The sequence below is a fragment of the Heterocephalus glaber genome, unplaced genomic scaffold, assembly GCF_053883595.1.
Source record: "Heterocephalus glaber isolate CG9 unplaced genomic scaffold, H.glaber_assembly_v1.0 deba00001497, whole genome shotgun sequence".
Taxonomy (NCBI): Eukaryota; Metazoa; Chordata; class Mammalia; order Rodentia; family Bathyergidae; genus Heterocephalus; species Heterocephalus glaber.
In genome coordinates this window covers 45584819-45606674 of record NW_028258320.1, presented here as the reverse complement: position 1 = coordinate 45606674, position 21856 = coordinate 45584819, and the positions used below count along the sequence as shown (strand labels likewise).

At 35.9% G+C, this 21856-nt stretch overlaps 1 protein-coding gene across 1 annotated transcript in view; it reads right to left on the bottom strand.

Moving 5' to 3' along the window:
* The window catches only part of Cc2d2b (coiled-coil and C2 domain containing 2B), a 112029-nt gene that overhangs the window by 35324 nt on the left and 54849 nt on the right, over positions 1-21856 (bottom strand). Inside the window, exons 17-24 of the mRNA XM_087185004.1 lie at positions 21327-21474; positions 19015-19153; positions 17642-17845; positions 16013-16105; positions 14122-14213; positions 12947-13117; positions 11431-11527; positions 10712-10821 (exon numbers count right to left, since the gene is read on the bottom strand). Of these exons, the coding sequence (XP_087041130.1) occupies positions 10712-10821; positions 11431-11527; positions 12947-13117; positions 14122-14213; positions 16013-16105; positions 17642-17845; positions 19015-19153; positions 21327-21474 (1054 nt within the window). The remainder of the gene's footprint in view (positions 1-10711; positions 10822-11430; positions 11528-12946; positions 13118-14121; positions 14214-16012; positions 16106-17641; positions 17846-19014; positions 19154-21326; positions 21475-21856) is intronic.

The window sequence follows — 21856 nt, the reverse complement described above, 5'->3', positions numbered from 1 at the left end:
TAATTGACATCTTATCTTCTAAATCTGAAATTCTGTCCTCACTTTAGCTCATTCTGCTGCATAGACTTTCCATGGAGTTTTTAATCTCCTGGAAATCTGTTTGCATCTGTTTTATGGATTCCATTTGTTTCCTATGTTGGGATTCCATCATGTTCCTCAGCTCCTCTATCTTTTTATCTGTGTCCCCTCTAGATTTATTAATCATGTCTTGCACTATGGGCACAATCTCTGCTGTTATCTGAGAAATTATTTCTGATTTCATTTTTTCAGATCCTCTTTTGTTGGCAGTTCAGGGAGTCCAGATGGTTGAGTATCAGATTGTTCCTTTTCGTTTCCCTTTGGGGTTGCTGTAGGTGATCTGGAAGTCTGTTTTTGAGGCTTGTTTATGTGTCTTCTCATTTTGATGGGGAGAGAGGGGGTTCTGCTTGCACTCGTGTGGCTTACTTACTTACTGGGAGTGGTGCTATGGCTGCCTGGAAGCCTTCTCCTCTGTGCTGGGAGCAGTGCTATGGCAGCCCAAAAACCTCCTCTTCTGCACTGGGAGCTGTGGTAGAGCAGCCTGGAAGCCTCCTCCTCTGTGCTGCAAATGTGTTTCTTGTTTGCAGCATATTGTTGGATATTGTTTCTTGATCCTTTCTGCCATTCTGTTTCTTTTCATTGTTGTGTTGAGACCATTCACATTGATGGTTACAACTGATATGTACTGACTTATCATTGTCATGTATTTTTCCATTGTTGTTTCCTTTTCTTTCTCTTGTTTAATTACTTGCCCTGCGTGGTGGATTCATTCCATTCAGATTCACAGAATTATTGTCTTTTTCTAGAATATCCTTCAGAACTTTTTGGAATTATTGGGGTTTTTTGTCATGAATTCCTTCAAGTGTTCTTTATCACAAAAGTATATTATTTCTCCATGAATTCTGAAAGACAATTCTTTGAGGACACATCAATCTGGGCTGGAGGTTGTTTTCTTTTAGGGGTTGAAATACTTCAAGCTTTCTTTGATTTAAGGGTTTTCGTTGAGAAGTCTGCTGTGATTCTGATACACTTTTCTTTATAGTGATTTGTTTCTTTTCTGTAACACCTTTTAAGATTCTATTCTTGTGCTGAATTTCTGGAATCTTACTATAGTATGTCTTGGGGTAGTTGTTTTTTTTTTCTGATCATGGCTAGTTGGAGTTGTATACCTCACTTATCTGCATGTCAAATCCTTTTTCCATGCTTGGGAAATTTTCTGCCATTACTTGTGTGAACAGTTTTATGTCCTTTGTGCTATCTTCTGATTTTTCATTGTTTTCGATCAATCTTATCAGCTAGCAGCTAATGGATTTTTCACGATCTCTTGCTATTTTTAAGAAGTCTTTCATTTGATGATTACTAGATGTAAACTTTTCTTCTAGATCTGATATTCTGTCCTTATATTGGTTGATTCTGCTGTGTATAATTTCAATAGAATTTTTAATCTCCTACCTACCTGTTTCACAGGATCCAGTTATTTCCTATGTTGGACATTCATAGTTTCCTAAACTCTTCTATTTTTTATCTATATCTACTGTAGATTCATTAACTATGTACTTCATTATAGTCATCATCTCTTTAGTTATCTGTGAAATTATTTGTGATTTATTTTTTTTCTAGAGATTCATTCAACTGCTTTGTTATTTCTGCTGCCGTCATTTCAGAAAGTTCATCTGGTGGCCCTTGCTTTCTTCCACCTCACTACCCCTTGGATTTTCCTTGAATGATCTGGAGGTCTGGGACTGCATTTTGCTTTTGTCTTTTCTTATTTTATATATTTTTAAAATTTTGTTTTCTGCATTGATGCTTGTAAATTGCTTATGCTAGGTAGCCTTGTTACTAGTATCAAGAGTGCCTTTGGAAATGACTACTTTTCAGAGATGTCTTGTAGGTGTAGCAGGCTTTTGGCTTTTGAGTTTATCCCAAGATCTTGCCTCTTCAATTTACTAGGATTAATAAGTTGCTGCCTGTTTGGCCTAGCACCCAGTTCTTTGGTACATTACTATGGTACTGTTTGTGACTCTCAGGCAATCTCAGTGTTGGTATACAAGGAAGAACAACTGATCACAACAATGATGTCACCTTGACTTAAGTAGTACAATCAGTAATAACAATAGCATCAAGCACAGTCTAGAAAAGGACAAACTGTTATAACTATTAATTTGCCACCTTAAACTATAGATATAAGATTTATAGTTAAAACAAATCAGAAAATTATAGACAGTAAGTATGCTCTCAAAATGGTGATTTTACCCTAAGCAGAGAAAATTTAAAAGGGATTAGAAGAAAAAATAAAGAAATAAAAGCACAGAAAGAGATTATAAGCAAGGCTCAAGGACAAAGGAAGATTACACCAGCTTTTGGAAACATGAAGGACACAGGAGAGAAAGAAAAAAAGAAAAAGAGAAAAATGAGAACTAAACAAAACAATAAAACCTGAAAATAATGTTCACACGCGTAAAAAAACAAAACAATAAAGAAAAATGAGATTTACCTGTGATTTCAAACCTGTGTTATCTTCTGGGGTCTACAATTTTGTGGTATTGTCTAACTCAGGGTGTGGCTCTGCTGTCACTGGTTGACAAAGGAGGCAGACAGAGCTCAGATCCATGCTGGATGATCCCAGAAAACCCACAGTAAGATTAGAGTGGGGTACTGGATAATCCATAATTCCATAGTAGTTGTACTAGTTTACATTACCAACAACAATGTAGACGGGTTCTATTTTCCCCCTGCAGCCTAACCAGCATTTGTTTTTGTTTCTTGGTAGCCATTCTTTCTGGAGTAAGATAAATTCTCAGTTTTGTCTTAATTTCTAATGACCAGAGATGTTGAACATTTCTCATGTATTTATGGACCATTTGTATTGTTTCTTCTGTGATGTATTTATTCATTTCAGATACCCATTGTTGAGGGGTCTTTTATTCTGGGGAGGGTCTAGTTTTTATAGCTCTCTATATATTTAGATATTAATCCTCTCTCTGAGATTGTTTGGCAAAAACATTTTCCTATTCTGTAGGTTGTATCTTCACTCTGTTGATTGTTTCCTTTTTTGTGCAGAAGCTTTTTAATCTGATTAAATCCCATTTGTTGATTCTTGATGTTATTTCTTGTGTAACTGGGGTCCTGTTCCAAAAGTCCTTGCCTATGCCTATAACTTCAAGAGTTTTACCTACCTCATCTTCCAGCAGGTTGTTTTTGTTTTAGCATTTAGATTTTAGAGCTGTTTTGATTTTAGTTTAGTATATGGTGAGAGATATGGGTATAGATTCAATCTTCTGCATGTTGATAACGAGTTTTCCTAGAACCATTTATTAAAGAAGCTATCTTTCCTCCAGCATATGTTTTTGGCCCCTTTGTCAAAGATCAGATAGCTGAATGTGTCTGGGATTGTTTTAGTGTCCTCTATTCTGTTCCATTCATCCACATGTCTGTTTTTGTACCAGTATCACACTGTTTTTATTACTGTTGCTATGTAATACAACTTGAAACCCAGGTTTGTGATTCCTCTTGTTTTCTCTTGTTACCCAGGACTTTTCATGCTAGTCTGGGTCTTTTCTGATTCCATATGAATTTTAGGATTGTTTTCTCAAATTCTGAGCAGAACGTTCTTGGTGTTTTAATTGTATTAAATCAATGTATCAGTTTTGAGAATATGGCCATTTTGTCAATATTGGTTCTGCGCATCCAGGAACAATGGGTATCTTTCTATTTTGTAATGTCCTCTTTGTTCTCCTTTTTCAGAGTACTATAGTTTATGTTGTAGAGGTCTTTTACTTCTCTGGTTATGTTAATTTCTAAGTATTCAGTTGTTCTTTATAGTATTGGAAATGATATTGCTTACCTAATTTCTTTATCAATGATTTCATTATGAGTGTACAGGAATGCTGTTGCTTTTTATGTGTTGTATTCTACTACATTACTGAATTTGGTTATTAATTCTAGGAGTCTTTTGGTGGAATTTTTGGGTCTTCTATGTAAAGGGTTATGTCATCTGCAAATAGTGATAACTGACTTCTTTCTTTGTTACACACATCCCTTTTATTTTTTTCTCTTGCCTGATTGCTCTAATGTGTTGAGTATTATATTGAACAGGAGTGCTGATAGTAGACATCTTTATCTTGTTCTTGATTTTAGAATGAAAGTGTTCAGCTTTTTCTCATTTAATATGATGTTGGCAATAAGTTTGTCATGTCAGATCTTTCTACATCTATTTTCTTCAGGTTTTTCATGATGGATGTTGGATTTTGTCAAAACCTTTTTCTGCATCTATTAAATGATCATGTGAGTTCTGTCCTTGTTTTTACGTGGTTTTTATATTTATTTGTGTATGTTGAACCATCCTTGTACACCCTCCCCCAGGATGAAGCCTACTTGGTCACAGTGTATAATCTTTTTGATATTTTGTTGCATTCTGTTTACCAGTATCTTGTTGGGGACATCTATGTTTATTAAAGAGATTGGCCTATAGTTTCCTTTTTTAGTTGGGTCCTTGCCTGGTTTTGGAATCCGTGTAATGGTAGCTTACACGAATGAGTTGGGAAGTGTTCCTTCTCTTTTGATTTTATTAAAGGGTTTAAAGAGTATTAACATTATATCCTTCCTGATGGTCAGTGGTGAATCCACCAGGGACTAGTCTTTTCTCAGCAGGTTTTATATTACTGCCTCAATTTCATTACCTATTACACTGTTCAATATTTTTGTTTTCTTGGTTCAGGTTTGGTAATTCATTTGTGTCTAGGAATTTGTCCATGTTTCCAAGATACTCTAATTTGTTGGAGTACAATTTTTCTTAGTAGTTACTAATGATCTTGATTTTGGTGGGGTCTGTTTTGATTTCTCCTATTTTATTTGTAAATGCACTGATGTAGTTCTTTCTTTCTTTTGGTAAGTTTGGCTTTTTATATTCTATTATAATAGGATAGGATGTTGTAATATACAATACAGGATATTGTATACAATATGGGATATTATAATATTCTATTGCAATAGGATAAGTCTATTTGTTCAAAGGTGTGGTTCAGCTCTGGTATTTCTTTGTTAATTTTTTGTTTAGTTGATGTCTTTGTAAAAGTGGGGTATTGAGGTCATCTGCCGCGGACCTGCCGAGGCAAACTGAAAGGAACCTGAAACGGGGCGTGAGGATTGAAAGAAAGAAGACGGGAGGGCTCCCAGTTACCGAGCAACTTTATTGACTTTACTATTCTCTTTTATAGTACTCAAGAATAGAAAACATCTTACATAAGGCACATCGGGAGATTCCCCAGGCCTTGAGACAGTCCCGTGTTTTCTTTTCCCTAGCTCCGTATCCTTGTGCTGTTCTTATCACTTTCTCCTATGCCCAGCTTCTTCAGAGCTGGGCAGCAAGCTCTACAATATTTCACTTAACCCCTTCATAGGAAATCCAAGTTGTCCATCTTAATACTTATAGAGCTGTTGGCTCTCCACATCTCCCCCTCTATTTTTATAAAAATGACCGTCATGAAGAAGACTGTGCCTGTCTTAGGTGGAGGGTCACTGCGAAATTACTTACCCGTCATTGAGGAAAGGACAGAATTTATCCCACCTCTGTTTTAGGTCGGTAATTTCGTTGACTCACTCCTTACCCGTCATTGACTACCAGCCTCTCAGATTAAATTACCAGTCGGGGAGGCAAAGTACGAAGCCAAAGGCCATGAATCTCTCCAAAGGCACGGGAAAAGATCTGCAAGACGAATTTCAATAGACAAGGGAGCAACAAGCAAATTAGCAAAAGAACTCCAATCACCACCAAAAGACCAATTAACATATGGGAGACTCCCATCAGGGAAGGCAAATGATCCAACAATTGACTTAAAAATTGTTGAGCATATTCTGAGGCATCAAAATGAAGAGGTTCTGCTTCCTGCAAGGCAACTCTCTCCTGATGTAAGCGCAACAAATCCAGGGACAGGTTCTCGTGATGCCACACACCCTGCAAATGCAATCGAACCTTTTCCCAATTATATTGTGAAAAATTAAATTCCTTTCGAGCAACACACATCCAATTATAATTCACATGACATTGTAGCTTAAATTTCATTTTTAAGGTTTCCAATTCATCTCTCAAATGTAAAACTACTGAGTATAGGGCATTTAATTTATGTTCCACCCTTCTGTCAATATCTTCCTGCGTCTCCAAAGCCAATGTCACATTTTTAGACAATTGATTAACAAATTGTGCAGTTTGAACCGTTTCAGCCAAGGCCACAGCAGCTGTCACAGAAGAGGCTATTAATGTAATGAGGGCGGCAATCCCTGCTATCACCAGACTTACTCCCCTCCGAGATCTCTGCAGGGCCCTTTCAAGATCTTCAAGGACTTGTATGTCCTGACTGGAATACCAGGGCTCAGATACATTGACAGGTGTCATTATAAAACTAGGATGTTTCAAAACCATAACCCGAGATCCATTAGACACAGGAGAAACAACACAATTACTTAAAATACAATTAGTACAGGATACATTATACATTGACTCATTTAAAAATGACAACCCAATGTCTCCGATTAACAACGACACTGGTGGTCTTACACAAACGGTAACATTAACCTGTTTCATTGTCCCTCCTGTGGCTGACCCATTGCCAATCTTCCCCTCCAACGGGAGGAGGGCGGCAGCCAACTTCCAAAGATAGGGTTGGCCATATTTTTTATCAGTCCGCCAAAGTCCAGTAGAAATTGCTAGGGACGGAATGGATTGAGTTAGGTTGAGAACAGGCCAGGTAGGTGACCAATCCAAAATGTAGCTGGAAGTGCCTGAGATGTTGAATCGGTATGGTTGATCTCCCACACATCGTTCCCAGGAGGCAGTTCTATTAACACATCATCCAATGCCAGAGGGCGGAAAGTCCTGTGCCTCTTCATGTCCTGATGCAGTAAATATGGTACCAAGGGGCATGGCCAATTTAATCTCCTGTATATAATATGGGCAGGAAGGGCGATACCGATCTTCCAACATCAACTGACCTCATTCTCACTGCTCTCCCTGTTGGACTTTGGCATGAGACACACTACCAAATCTCTGTTCTCTGTATAAGCACAAATGCACATGTCCCTATAGTCCATGATTTCTTTCCAGCTCCCACAACCTTAGTTCCTTGTAACTTCTCAATAATCCTTTTAAACACAGAATTCTGAAAACACTCTTGGAAACATCTGCCTCTGATTCTTCTACCACGTTCCTGTGCCATATGCCTTTATCCTCTTCCCTCACTCCTGGCATCACACATGTCCACCCCATCTCACACACCTGCCCACTGACAACTTGACTACTGCTAGGCCTCACAGCTCTCTCTTCCAGGCAGCCCCTCCATCCCACTTTCTCCTTCTCCTCCTCTTTTTTTTTTTTTTTTGTTGTTGTTATTGTTGTTGCTCCTCCTGTAAGATTATGAAATTTACTAGGGGGTCCCTTTAGTGAATTAAGACCGGAATAATTATTTTCTGGGTGGCCACTTCTGTATTCATCAATGGGAGTCCCCACAGACTCTATTTACTTTGACAAACAAATAATATGAATATATATATCTTTTTACTCTAAAACTGTTTATTGTAAAAAAAAAAAATTGAGCTCAACTGTACAAACAGACAACAGACAAACATAAAAGACAATTTATAAAATTAGAGTGCACTCAAACATATTTGGCCAAATTGAATTACAATATCTTTTTTATGATTATCAGATTTATAATTGTATGACTGGTCAAAAACTTTGGAATAGTCAATTAACAGAGATCTCTTGAGATTAGAATCAGAAGGAATAAAAGCGCTTTTACACCTGTAAATACAAAAAGAGCATTTTGAAGTTGTTCCCCCTTTTCTAAAATTTTAAATTTATAATTATTATTAGCCCTGGGTATCTTCCCCTCTGTCAACCACATGTTGTAGGGTAGCTTGTAATGGCGACAGAGACTGAGAATTGATAGACAAAGGTCTGGGACCTGGGGGATGTTTGATCATGGCTATAAGAGGGTCAGTTTTTTTATTATTAATCTTGGACCTGTAACCGGCGGGGGATCAAGACCAGCAATTATGTTAGGAACTATGCCTCCCTCGCCCTGAGTCTTTTGGTCTTCCTCTTCCACCTTTAAGCCTGTCTGCCACCGCTGACAAAGAGACTTCAATGTCTTTTCCAACCTAGTAATCTTTTCGGTCATGTCCTCATTATTATACCTAGCAGCCTCCTCTTCCAAATTATCAGCATCTCCCGGGTCTAAGGGACCCTCATCCGGAAAAAGGCCTTTATTTAGTGCAGGCTCTGTATCAGCACAAGCCGACAGGGCAGATGGCTTAGTTTTACTTTCTGTGGGAGGTGAAGGGACAGCCTCAGGAGCATCAGCCTTGTTAGACTCCTCCAGGGAAGGACTTGAGGAGGGCCCTTTAACCCTCTCCCTCTCATGCTGAGGGTCCAAACTATCTCTAATTAAAGCCCATAAACTAAAAGTATCGATAGGGACTTTACTGGGTCCATGACCGTCATAACAGTCCTGAAGTTTCTTTCCCACCTTATTCCATATTTCTAAATCTACTGTTCCTTCTTCAGGGAACCAAGGACAAACTTTTTTACAAATTCTAAAAAATTCTTACTACTAACTTGTCCCACTTCTATCACTCTCCCGCTTTGCGCCGCACTAACCTTACTTTCACTTTGTCCCGAGCTCTTCACGCGGCATCCTTCACGGCAAATCCCCGATATTCAGGTCCCTGTTCGGGCGCCACTCTGCTGCGGACCTGCCGAGGCAAACTGAAAGGAACCTGAAACGGGGCGTGAGGATTGAAAGAAAGAAGACGGGAGGGCTCCCAGTTACCGAGCAACTTTATTGACTTTACTATTCTCTTTTATAGTACTCAAGAATAGAAAACATCTTACATAAGGCACATCTGGAAATTCCCCAGGCCTTGAGACAGTCCCATGTTTTCTTTTCCCTAGCTCCGTGTCCTTGTGCTGTTCTTATCACTTTCTCCTATGCCCAGCTTCTTCAGAGCTGGGCAGCAAGCTCTACAATATTTCACTTAACCCTTTCATAGGAAATCCAAGTTGTCCATCTTAATACTTATAGAGCTGTTGGCTCTCCACAGTCATCCACTATGATTGTGTTGGTGTCTGTTTGATCTTTTATGTCCAGTAGTGTTTTATGAAGTTAGGCGCTCCTAGATCCTGTGCATATGCATTTTATAATCTCTTCACGTTGAATTGTTTCCTTCACTAATATGTAGTGACTTTCTTTGCCTCTTTTGATCAGTTTTAGTTTGAAGTTTACTTTGTCTGAGAATAAAATTGCTGCTTCTTCTTGTTTTGGGGGTTCTGTGCATGGAATATTGTTTTTCATGTTTTGATTTTAACTGTATAAATTTTTTTTTGGATTAGTGAGTTCATTTGTTACAACATGCTGTTGGATTCTGTTATTTGATCCAGTCTGCAAATCTGCGTCTTTTAATTGGGAAGGTGAGGTGATTCACACTGACAGTTATTACTGAAAGGTATTTACTTATTCCTGTCATTATGTTCTTTTTCTGTTGTCGACGCCTTTATTTTTTCCTTTTTGTTTAATTGCTTACCTTGCTTGATGTATTCATTCCATCTGACTTTCTGGCATTGTTGTCTCTGTCTAGGATATTCTTGAATATTTTTTGGAATGCTGGATTGGCGTTCATGTATCATTTAAGATGCTCTTTGTGATAGAATGATGTCCTTATTTCTCCATCCATTTTGAAAGATAATTTTGTAAAATATATTAGTCTATGTTGGAAGCTGTTTTCTTTTAGGGCTTAAAACACTTCAAGTTCTCCTGGACTTGAAAGTTTGTGTTGAGAAGTCTGGCATAATCCTAATGCGTTTACATTTATAAGTGATTTTTTGGGGTGCTTTTCACTGGAAGCTTTTAAGATTCCGCCACTTTGTTGAACATCTGTGATCTTGACTATGCTGTGTTGTGGAGAGCTTTTTTCATAGTCATTACTTGGTGTTCTGTGAGCCTTGCCCTCAAAGGTTTTTTTTTTTTTGGTACTGGGGGTTGAAGTCAGAACCTTGTGTTTTCGAGGTAGGAGGCGGCACCACTGAGCTAAATCCCCAGCCCGCCCTCAAACCATTTTTATAACAGCACAAATCTATCCTTGAAGATGGATCCCTTGTGATCTAAAATCCCCACTTTCCAACACAACTGCACTGTGCATAAGCTTCTAACACCTGGACTTTAGGAGATATATTCAGACAAGAAGAAACAGCTAAATATATTATAAACATGGATGAATCTCTCGAAATAAGAATAAGTAACAAGATTGCAGAAAAATATATAAATATGACTCAATTTGTATAAAGTTGAAAACATGCATAATAATGGGGACGAGTAACTATGAAGTAAAGTCATAAATGAAGAGAGAATAATAAATACAAATTCATTTTCTGGGAGGAAAGAAAAGCAGTGCAATTAGGTAATGCCACAGAGGGCCGTCAGAGGTATTGGTAATACTCTTTTTAAAGCTGGATATTAGCTACACAGGTTTTTATTTCATTATTTGCCTTCAGAATTCACATGTACATATATATTGCTTTTATGAATTAAATATTTTGATTTAAAAACTTAAAAAATAAAGCCTATTTCAGGCATTATTTTCAAAAAATGGTTCAGGAAAATAAAAATTTTAAAGAAATATTGAAATATGTACTCCAACTTACATAAAATCTACCTTAATTTCTTCATTCCAGCATGGATGAGATCCCCTTTCTGTATTGGTATGATATACAGTGTGCTGAAAAGAAACTTCTATGAAAGGGTGTACAGTATCCTGAAAAACATAAGCATTGACCAGACTTCTGCAATATTTTATTTAGTATAATGAAATACAAGAAAAAAACAAGAGAAATATATTCTAGTTAAAGTGTTACACAGGAGAGAGAATGAGTGAATTTTGGGGGGTGTGGACAAAGAGGACATCACAGAGAAAATATTGCTTGAGCTTGGGCTTGAAATATTGAGTAGAAATTGGTTTGGCCAATAACATAGAACTGTATGGAGGCCTTTCATCACAAGAAAATGACTAGTGTAGGAAATGTAGAACAAATAATAGTATGACATGGCTATGGAATAGAGAGAAATAAGGCTGATTGTCAGTCAAGAGCCAGAGCATCAAAGGTTTTGAATTCATTGTAAGGAGCTTGTACTTTCTTTTTTTTTTTTTTTTTCTTTTTTTTTTAGGAGCTTGTACTTTCTTCTACAGACACTGACATCATAGAATGAAATGGTTAGAGTTATATTTTATGAAGAAGATCTTCACTAAGTTGTAGAAAGTAAACTGGAAGATGAAGAAAATAGATATGGAGAGACCAATTGTCTGACATCGCAATTCAGAGCAACATAATCAATATTGTACTTTATAGAAGTGTTAAATACTTACCTCATTTAAAATATTATCTGAGGCTATTGATCTGCTTGTTTCTTTATGTCTGAAGCAAGGTATAGATGATTTCAAATAAGCAGGCATATCCAAGACTCTTCAGGAAAACAAAATAGAGACCTACACTTTAATTAATTTTAGTATTAGTTAAGAATGTGTGGCTTTTCCCCCCGTGCTTATAGAAATATATAATTCAGTTACCCTGGACCTTTGAGTTTTTGTCATATCTTTTATCAGTAGTTAGAACTAAATATTTGATAATTAGTACTATGGAAGAGTGACTCCTAAATGTGGAACTATGAATTGGATCCAGTCTATGATAAAATTTTCACTGCTATTTAGCAAAAGGAAATAAAGAAAGCAAGTGATACTTTATGACTACATCTTTCTTACTTTTTTACAATATTTTTTTACAAATGATTACAGAAAAATTTATATGTCCTTATATCACAAAGCAGCCTTTGAAATATTCATGTGTTATGAGAATATTCAATTCTATTGATGAATAAAGTTGTGGTTTGTAAAACATAGGCAAAGCATATATTTTAAATATACACTAATAGCCTGTAGCCAACATGTTTGTTTTTTTATAGGTACAATTTTTTTTTGAGTTGTGTTTTTTGTTTTTGTTTTTTTTTTTGGTACCAGGGATCAAACTCAGGACCTTGCGCTTGAGAGGCAGGCGGTGGCCCACTGAGCTAAATCCCCAGCCCCATCATTTTTTTGAGTTGAAGTGAGCATAAAATAAGCAAGAGGAGTACATGTGTGTTGAAACATGGATAGAGGTTACCTAATATTCATGAGGCACTTGGGCACAAAATATTCATAATATATCATTCATATATGGCATAAATAAATGAAAAAATACATATGCAGGACACACTAAATATACACAAAAACTTAATATTCATAATGGTTTAATTTGGCCATTCATTGATGATGTCCATTCTGGTCCCATATGCCCTCAACTCAAAAAATAAATAAGCCACAGTGTGTGCATACCAAACTGATAGGTAAAATCATACTTTTGTAGAAGTCATCTACAAGTCCATAATATAACAGGGTGCAGCTGTTGTAATTCTGATTTCATGAACCATTGCACATTTGCCTCACAGGACATTTTCTAAAACAAAATTGGTATCCTACCTACTTTCTCTAGCTTCCTACTTCCAATATGAATAAGGGACAGTGGCATGCAATAGTGTGGCTGAAGCAGACACTTCAGAATTTTCATGGTAGGAAATAGTGACAAAAGGAATTTATTTGATATAGTATGGGAAGGTGAGCATATAGCAAACACTACACCTTAAAATTATTTTGGAATCTCAAACTTCTGAGAACTCAATATATGGCATTGACAGCAGCTATGATTATTCAAATGAAGATTTTTAACTTTTATTAATTTTAAGTATGTAAAGCACTATAAAGTGGAAAGTTTTACAAATAAGAGCAAGGAAATTTATCACATTAAAGATAAATCTTTTGCAATTCTAAAAATTGGAGTATATTTCCCTACCTATTAACTGTTGTTTTCCTGGTAGGAATATTATAGGCCCTCAATATTCTTATGAGAATTTTAATATCCCCATCAGAGATAGCCTGTTCTGTAACTCTTTTCCTTTCCTTCCTCTGAGGCTTTAACTTCTTTCGTGGTTCCACAAACTTACAAATTGCATGCATCAACTGGCTATGGAAGAAAAATGATTAGCCCCATATATATATAGAATAGTGAAGTTTGAGCAATTATAAATAAAGCCATTATGCTGAACCATATTATTTCAATCATTCCAGGGACAGAGTTGTTTTAAACCCAAGGAAGGAATTTTTATTTCTGAACACAGAAAGGAAGAAATGCTGTATTTCCTCATCTCGAGAGACAATGTATTACTCTGCACTCTTTGGGTACGTGCTCCAAAATGAGACAAGGACAGAAAGGTAAGGCCATGAAACATGAAAATCTTTCAGAAAATTATTCATTTTTTAGGAATCATTCTCTTGTATGTGACTGAATATACTGTCTCCCTGGCTCTGAAACAAGAGTTAGTTTACACATACTGTCAACCCTGGTAACAAAAATCCATAGAATTATGTAGTCACAATTATTTTCTCCCAAGGACTAAAAATAAACCCAACAGATTTCAACATCCTAAATCAGTTAAAACCTCATTGGCAATATCAAGCATTTACATGTGGGCTCCCGGGAGGTTTCCCAGAGACATGGCAGACCTACTCTTGTTCTTAGTCGTAAGTTTCACAAATGGACAGTATACAAATTGAGTTACTTCAGCAAAGGCTCCCAAGTTGCTCATTGTGGACCTCAATGCCCTTGTACAACTCAGGACTCTCAGATTTGTATGGGGGAGATTATAGGCTTAAGGCTACCAGCAATAGTTTGTCTGGTAGCGGTCTCACAGTTAGAAAATCTTAGGGTAAAGTAATTTGGAACAAAGGTATTTTGTTTTCTTGTTCTAAAAACTATCAATAAGGAGAAAGTGAAAAACTTTCCTAAAATACTATATTAAAAACATATCATGTATATATTCTAAAATGACCAAATACATTTTAAGTAACTATATTTTATTTTATGCTCTGAAACTGCATCTTTTAGCAAGTAACTTAATATAAAAATAAATAAGAGGATTTCAAAGGTAGTTTAAAACTTTATATTTCTCACTTAATTTTTAGTACTACCTTGAAGATACAATTTCTTCATAATCAGCCACAATATCTGGCAAGTTAAATTTGCTAACTTTAATGATTCTTTTCATTATCGATCTTCTCTCCTAAAAAAAAACCCAGAATTTAAAAAAATGCATTGTTTATATTTTAAGATTAAGTACTTAGAGTGCTTCTGGCATCATCATATTTTACTCCTAGTTTTTGCAAGCAATGAATGGAAAAGAGGCTTAGATGAGTGAAATATGATTCTGTTTGCTACCATAAAATCATTCACAACTCACACTGTCACACCAAAGCAAGTTCACTTCTCATTTTCTTCCTTCTATGTCCATTTTGTCTCATAATTTCTTTGCTTACATGTTTTCTAACTTACAGTATACATGGCCAAATATACTCTTTGTCAAAGGAGATTGCCTCATGAACTAATTTCTGTATAAGCCCCTAGATATAAATCTTGACTTATAAACTCAAAGAAATCTGACCATATTTCTATATTTCCTTTGAGTCAGTCCCGTGCTGACTTGATACCTCATTCTATCAGTTTGGCCAGAAAGTTAGTGCTGGAACAAAGCCATTTTTCTAAGCCCTTGCAACAGATCTTGATTCTTCTAAAGCCTATGAAAATATCATTTTTAGTCTGAGGAAATGCCTCCTTTTCCCCTTTAACTCTATTCTTTATGATGGGTTTAGTCTTTCTGATTGAAAACCAGAAAATAGAGTGTCAAGTAGCCATTCCTTGCTTTCTGACATGCTGCAAATCATTCTGGAAAGAACATACCTAGAGCCTAATAATCTGCTTGAATAGGACAAGAAAATGAAGTTGTGAAAAGAATGGAAAAAACATAATTAACTTCTGAAAATTATCCTTGTCACATGAGGAACAAATTGTTCCCCTGGAAGGTGAACCAGGTTCCTCTGGCCCCAAGACAGTTCACTTTCTTTTTCTCTCTCCCTTGTCATCTTTCAGACTGGGATCCTTGCTGTTTCCTCCACAGACCAGGGGTGCTTCCGTCAGAGTTTTTGCATGTGGTTTCATTATCCTAGAGTGTTTTTCCCCTCAAAACTCCATGATTAGTTCCCTCACCTCCTACCAGTCTAAATAAGTAGCAGTTCATTTTTGAAGTGTAACCTCATAAAATTCCTTGACCACCTTATATTACATTTCACCACACCCCACCAGTCTTTACTTCCTATTTTATTTTTATAGCAAATTTCAACCTCTGACACACTAATAATGGTTGCTCATTATCTGACTTCTCTCACTAGAACATAAACTCAGGAGGTCATAGTATTAAAACTATTCTCAGTAGCAAATAAGTCTTCATAGGAGTTGAAATCTAACTACACAATTTTCTTAAGGTTCCTTCCCAGGATTTCTAAATAAATTTTAAACATCTTCAGCATCACTTCTCTTACCCTCTTACAGATTCTCTGCTCTCCTCCTTCCTGGGCTTCCCCATACATAAAAAAAAAAAAGAAAGGATAGAGGGAAGTGAGTCCTCTTTTCTTCTGAGCAAGGACATGTCTTTATTTTCCAAGATAGCAAACTCATTATTAAAGTACATCCCAATTTTTCTTTTACGTCTGTAGCTAGTAAAGAGCTAAAAGGAGCCAGGATAGAGAAAAGCACTGGCCAGTTTAAAAAAGGAGGGCTTAAAGTGAACCTTGGGAAGTATGTAACATTTGTGTTTAACCAGAAGTTGGAATGTATTTTAATAATAAGTTCACTGACAATGATGTAACCTAAATCTGAAAAGGAAGTCTTAAGGGAACAGAAAACTCAGAGGAGACGATTTGTTCATCTGACTGTCTGGGAAAGAAATATTGCTATGTGTCTAGCAGATCCGTTTTCACAAAAGTAATGGCAAACAGCTTTGTAATACTGTGTTGTTGTTTTTATTACCTTTTCCAGAAAATTGATGGTATTAATCCTTTGTGCAGTAATAGAATTTACATCTGAAGCAGACATATCCATCTCTACATGACTTTCATACTCCTAAACAGAGAATTTAGTTAGTTTCACTTGAATGTAACAAAGGGTTCAAATATGATGCACTGATATAAAAATATTGTTTTTCATTTCAGTTCATATGTAGGATGGCAACTGCAATTCTCTGGCACTGGCAGGAGAAAACATTTTGTCTGATTCTCCCACTGAAAACTGGATAAAAAGTTTATGACTATAGTCTATTTGCTTCTGGAATGAGGTCTATTCATCTTTTTGTTTGTTTGTTTGTTTGTACTGGGGATCGAACTCAGGACCTTGTGCTTGCGAGACAGGCACTGGAACGACTGAGCTAAATCACTGGCCCAGGTCTATTCATCTTTTAAAATAGAATAATGATTGAGAAAAAATTTGTGATTGAAAAATGAGATGAGAAAAGTCATTTTGCATTTCTCCTTTCACCTCTGAGGCATACCTAAAGAATGTGATAATCCCACTTGAATCAGACCATGAGCATACTTCCAGTGCAATTTGAGTCTTAAAAATAATGAGCCTTGTATAGATTTCTGTGTCCTTTAAGTGGCTGAGTGAACATCAGAATCTTGTATCTTTAGCTAAGTTGGCTGATCTCATTCTATAGTGGTAATTCTACTGCATAGACATTGTCTTCAAAGATGGAAAAATAATTCCTTTCTTCTTGAACTCTCTTAGTTCAAGTACTAAAATTACTTCAATTAGTTATTTCTACAGGAGCCATTTCTTATAATTCTTCTATTGTAAAACTCACGGTATGCTAGTGTTTAACAATGAGTTCTTTTGAAGTGGGAGGAGAAGCTCCAATATGTAACATTTGCTGATTTATGGCATAAATACTTCCCCAGCAGCAAATGAAATCATTAAAGGTAGAGCTGGGATGAGATATGTGTAATAGACTCTCAACAGCTGATGTCAGCCAGCTATAGCACACCACCAAATAAGACATATTTTTCGTAAATGGAAACAAAGTCTTTGTAAATAGGGAAGGGAGGGCTAGAAATGGGGAAAAAATAAGAACCAAGATGCATCATGTAAAGGTACAAGTTCCCAATGAGAAATGTAAATGTGTTGTATACCTAAAATGTACCAATAAAAGAATTTAAGTAATAAAAAAAAGAAAGAAAAGACATATTTTTCTCTTTTGTATGTTTAAAAATTCTAAAATTTAGATGTATATTTAAAAATTCAAAAATTTAGATGTGTAAGTTTATTGTGATAGTTTCTTCCCCTATCCCCCAAAAGCTGCTATTAAATTAGTGGTGCATTTTAATAAAGTAACAATGAAATAACAGTGAAATAAATTTAGAACATACTTTAAGGATTTTGGTTATTAAATAGATTGTTTGGATAGTACTAAGTTTTGAAGCCAAGCTAAGGACTTTTTGAAATATGGGAGATTTGTTCATTCTTAATGCCTAAAAAGAAGGGCATAATAGTGTTAGGGTGATCTGTCTCCACATATTAATTAAAAATAAAAAATTCAGATAGATTTAAAGCATCAAAATATTAACCTTATCATACAAGAAACCATATTCAAATAAAAGCCAATACCTGAAAGACTAAATCTGGAATTTCTGTATCATAGAGAGGCATTTGCTGTAGGAGGAAAATATCTAATTGACCTGCATTTCTAAGTTGCAGAAGCTGAAAACGTTTACTCTTTTTCATTTCTTCTTCAGAAACAAAGTTAAATTCATCTTGCAATTGTTCAAGGCGGAAATACCGTGGAATGTCCTGCCCTTTATGTCTCATATACTATAAACACAAAAATGTAAAGTCTTTAAATATTAATTTTTTAAAAACAAGAATTATTTCAACCCCCCCACACACACACTGTGAGATACAAGATTCACAGTACAAGTAGGAATGGAGCAATTGAATCTGTAGAGGGATAGGACCTGCAAAAATACATAATTCTACTTCCAAGGCTTTCTAACCTTTGCCAAGTTGTGACTTACACAGGAAATGAAATCTGTGTTCTATACAAAGTTAAAAGATGAGATTGTTCCTATTTGGTTTCCCTAAGAGCTGAGGAAGAATCAGTATTTCTGTACGCCTGTAACCAATTTTGCCCATCAGTTGGGAAGGTCTGGTCTAGGAAAGCTTAATTTCAGTAATCTAATTTATGAGTTGCCTTTATTTAACACATGCAAATCAGTGAATGGTAAATATAAGGAATATTGTTTGCTGCCATCAGAGAGACAAAGATTTATTAGTTGTGGTTCCATAAGGAAAGATAAGACACATGAATGAATAATTACAGTAATATGCAGAAAGAGATTAGCATCATAAGAGTTTATTTAAAAGAAAGAAAATAGCTGGGGATTTAGCTCAGTGGTTCTGGTGCCTGCCTCACAAGCACAAGGTCCCGAGTTCAATCCCCTGTACCAAAAAAAAAAAAAGAGGGCTGGGGATCTAGCTCAGTGGTTTCACTGCCTGCTGTGCAAGCGCAAGGACCCGAGTTCGATCCCCGGTATCAAAAAATAAAATTAAATTAAAAAATTAAAAACAGAAAGCAAAGAAAAAAAGAAAGAGATAGAGAAAAGGAAAGGAAAACACAAAAGGAAAGAAAAAAGTTGACAGGAAGGCCAGGAAAGAAGAGTGCATGTCTAACTGCAAACATTTATTAGACTTGCAGGGTGGATTAGAGTGCCACAATGAATGTCCTGCTAGGCAGAGGATAAATGGCATGGATAAGGGTATGAAGAAAGCAAGTGTGGGAAACATAGAGTAGTTCATTTGGCTACAAGGAATATAAGTGAGTAGATAATGAAGCCTGAGTACATCTATAAGACATCTTGACAAGTCCTTCTGGTATCTGTAGTACTTGCCTAAAAAGTAAACAGCAAATTATGAGAGAGTACAAAGGGAATGAGTTTAGGAAATAGAATATATTTACAGTACTGATATTTGCTATAACTTACCGTAATAAATTCCATTAAATCAGAATATTCTGGATTATTTGGATCAATTCTGACTTCATTTGCCCATTGAAAAAGCTTCTGTGCATTAAAAAACCATGGAATTCGAGGAGTACCTCTTATACCTACATTCCTTAACAAACTAACATAGAGAAAATATTTTGTGATTTTCATGCAGTATATGGGTTAGACATCATTATACAGCCTAAAGCCTATCCAGTTGAGGTGTTTACAAATAAAATCTATCCATTCTTCATAGTGCAGTGTGTATATATACCAACTTCCCATGATCAATGTATTTATTATGTATTGCAACATATAATAAGGAGAACAAATTTAAAACCCAACAAAAAAGATATATCTTCTAGTTCTCATATTCTAACTCTATCACAGCTTTTTGATAATTATCTACTCTCCCTTAAGTGACAAAATCTTTGTAAGGATAAAGCCTATAAATATTCGTGTTTGCCATCTCCACTTTGTGGATAGCTAAACTACAGTGAATGCTTAATTACAGGTGATTATTGAATGTATTCTGTAAACCCAAAGCATAATAACTTAGTATTTTCTTTCGATAGGATATACAATACTGAATTTTAATCCAAATATTTTCTTAAGTGAATTTAGGTAAATAATACACAATACATAAACTTCAGATTGTATCTTTACAGTTGAAATATAATAGAGAGTAATGCAGTTAAGTGGGCATTATGGGCCAGGTGTGTATCTTTGGTCATATGAGACCATCTTCAAACAGTACAGCTATAAAAGATAGGCTAAGATTAGTAATATATCCTCAGATCTAACTATAGGCTAAGAGCAGAAGAAATTGAATCCTAAAGAGCAAGGATTTCTTGAGAGCCATCAATTATCCTCGTTATTTACTATCTTAATTTCTTCTATCATGTGTAATTAGAAAAATTTAGACCATATTTCTAAGATTTTTTTTTTTTTTTTTTTGGTACCGGGGATTGAACTCGGGATCTTGTGCTTGCGAGGCAGGTGGTGGAACCACTGAGCCAAATCCCCAGCCCTCTCAGATCTTTTTATAAAGTACTTGAGAAATGTTTCTGTCTATAAAATAAAGATTCCAGAAATACCTTTCTGACATAATCAATAATGTTTTAGCCCAAACATGGAGACATATTTTACACTGTCTCCTTTTCATTACCTCCTAATCATATATCTATGATGAATCTTTTCAAGCTACTGTTGATAAAGCCAGTATCTGGAATAGTGGGATGTAAGCAAAATTACCAAAAGATGAAGTTTGAATGGTCTTTATTTTACTTTCTATTTTGCCCTGATGGTTGAATTGTTTTGATGTCTTTGTTATAAGAGATCTCCAGGACTCCATACCCTTGACACATTATGTAATATATTTTCCTTTTCCTAAGAACAGTTTTAGCCCAGAACCCCTAGAAAACAAAGCCATAAAGGCGAGGCTTAAATGTTAATGAACAGATTATGCAGATTATAGAGAGAAATTTGTCTTTTCTTTTTTAAAGAAAGTTATAGCCATGTGTGGTGGCTCATGCCTGTAATCCCAGCACTCAGGAGGCTGAGGCAGGAGGATTGCCAATAAATTTGAGGCTAGCCTGGGCTACATAGTGAGTTTAGGGCCAGCCTGAACTACAAAGTGAGACTCTGTCTCAAAAAAAAAAGAAAAGAAAAGAAAGTTATAATAGTATTTTAACAAAGTCTCATGATTTCTGCCTTGGGTAAATAAAAATGTCAGAGCCTTGTTACACTGCCTGCCCTAGCTGATGTTATAGGTGTTCAGTTGATGACCGTGACAAAATCCACAGTAATCTGCACACTCTCTCCACAACCAAACACTAAGTGCAGAAACCTGTCTCTTGGCTCAGTATCGAAGTATTGAAGATTTTTACTTTTTAGATGATCGGAAGTAGCATTTAAATGGCATGTGAAATTCCTGAGAAATAGAACAAAATTCATAAAATTTTCCTCCCTACAAAAAGATAATGAATCATTCTTTAGTAATCAGAATGATTAGAAAACTGAAAAGCACTAGAAATAAAATCTTTGGGAGTCATAGCCTTTGCTTAAGTTAAGAGTTATGGAAAGCCTCTCTCATCATCATTGTGGCTATAATCCTAAGCATTGAAGAGAAATACAGTATTCTCTTACATATCAATACATTTACCTCTTAGTACAACGATTTAGGTAAAAAGCAAGTCAATATTCAAATAAACTAAATTGTTCCTATTGTTGCTTGGGTTTTCCTTTCTACACATATACATTTTGTGCAATGCCTGGCTGATACTACATTATTTTTCAAGCATGAAAGTTACCTGCAGTTTGCAGATCTTAATGATTGTGACATAGGTGTCAGAGGAAAGCCATTTTCATCTAAGGCCCATGATAGACAATAGCTAAGTTTTCCGGATGTTAAAAGACAAAGTTCTTTAGTTCCATTTTCCTCAAGAAGAAAAGGGACATCTGTTTATAAAAGACATTAAAAACATATGATTTGTTTAAAAAGTATGCAGTTGAAGCACACTGTAGATTCTCCCCCATACTTCCACTTATGAAGCCTTAAGAACACAAAGTAAGTTCTGTGTTGACCCCAGCTTTTATCCAAACACTCTCCCTCATTTCCTCTCTAAGATACTTCAAGGAAGACTGCTTCACACAAACTAAAAACGAAAGAGAAAAATACTGAGTGAACTATACAGAGATAAACATCTCTATTTTCCTTTTCTAATGCCTGGAAATGTCTTAACCATTCTTTCTGGGAATGGCTTCCAGCAACAAAAGACCACTGGCAGTAGAAAAACTTTTTCACTTTTCCCTGTATTCTTAAGTCTTCTGCCTCTCCTCA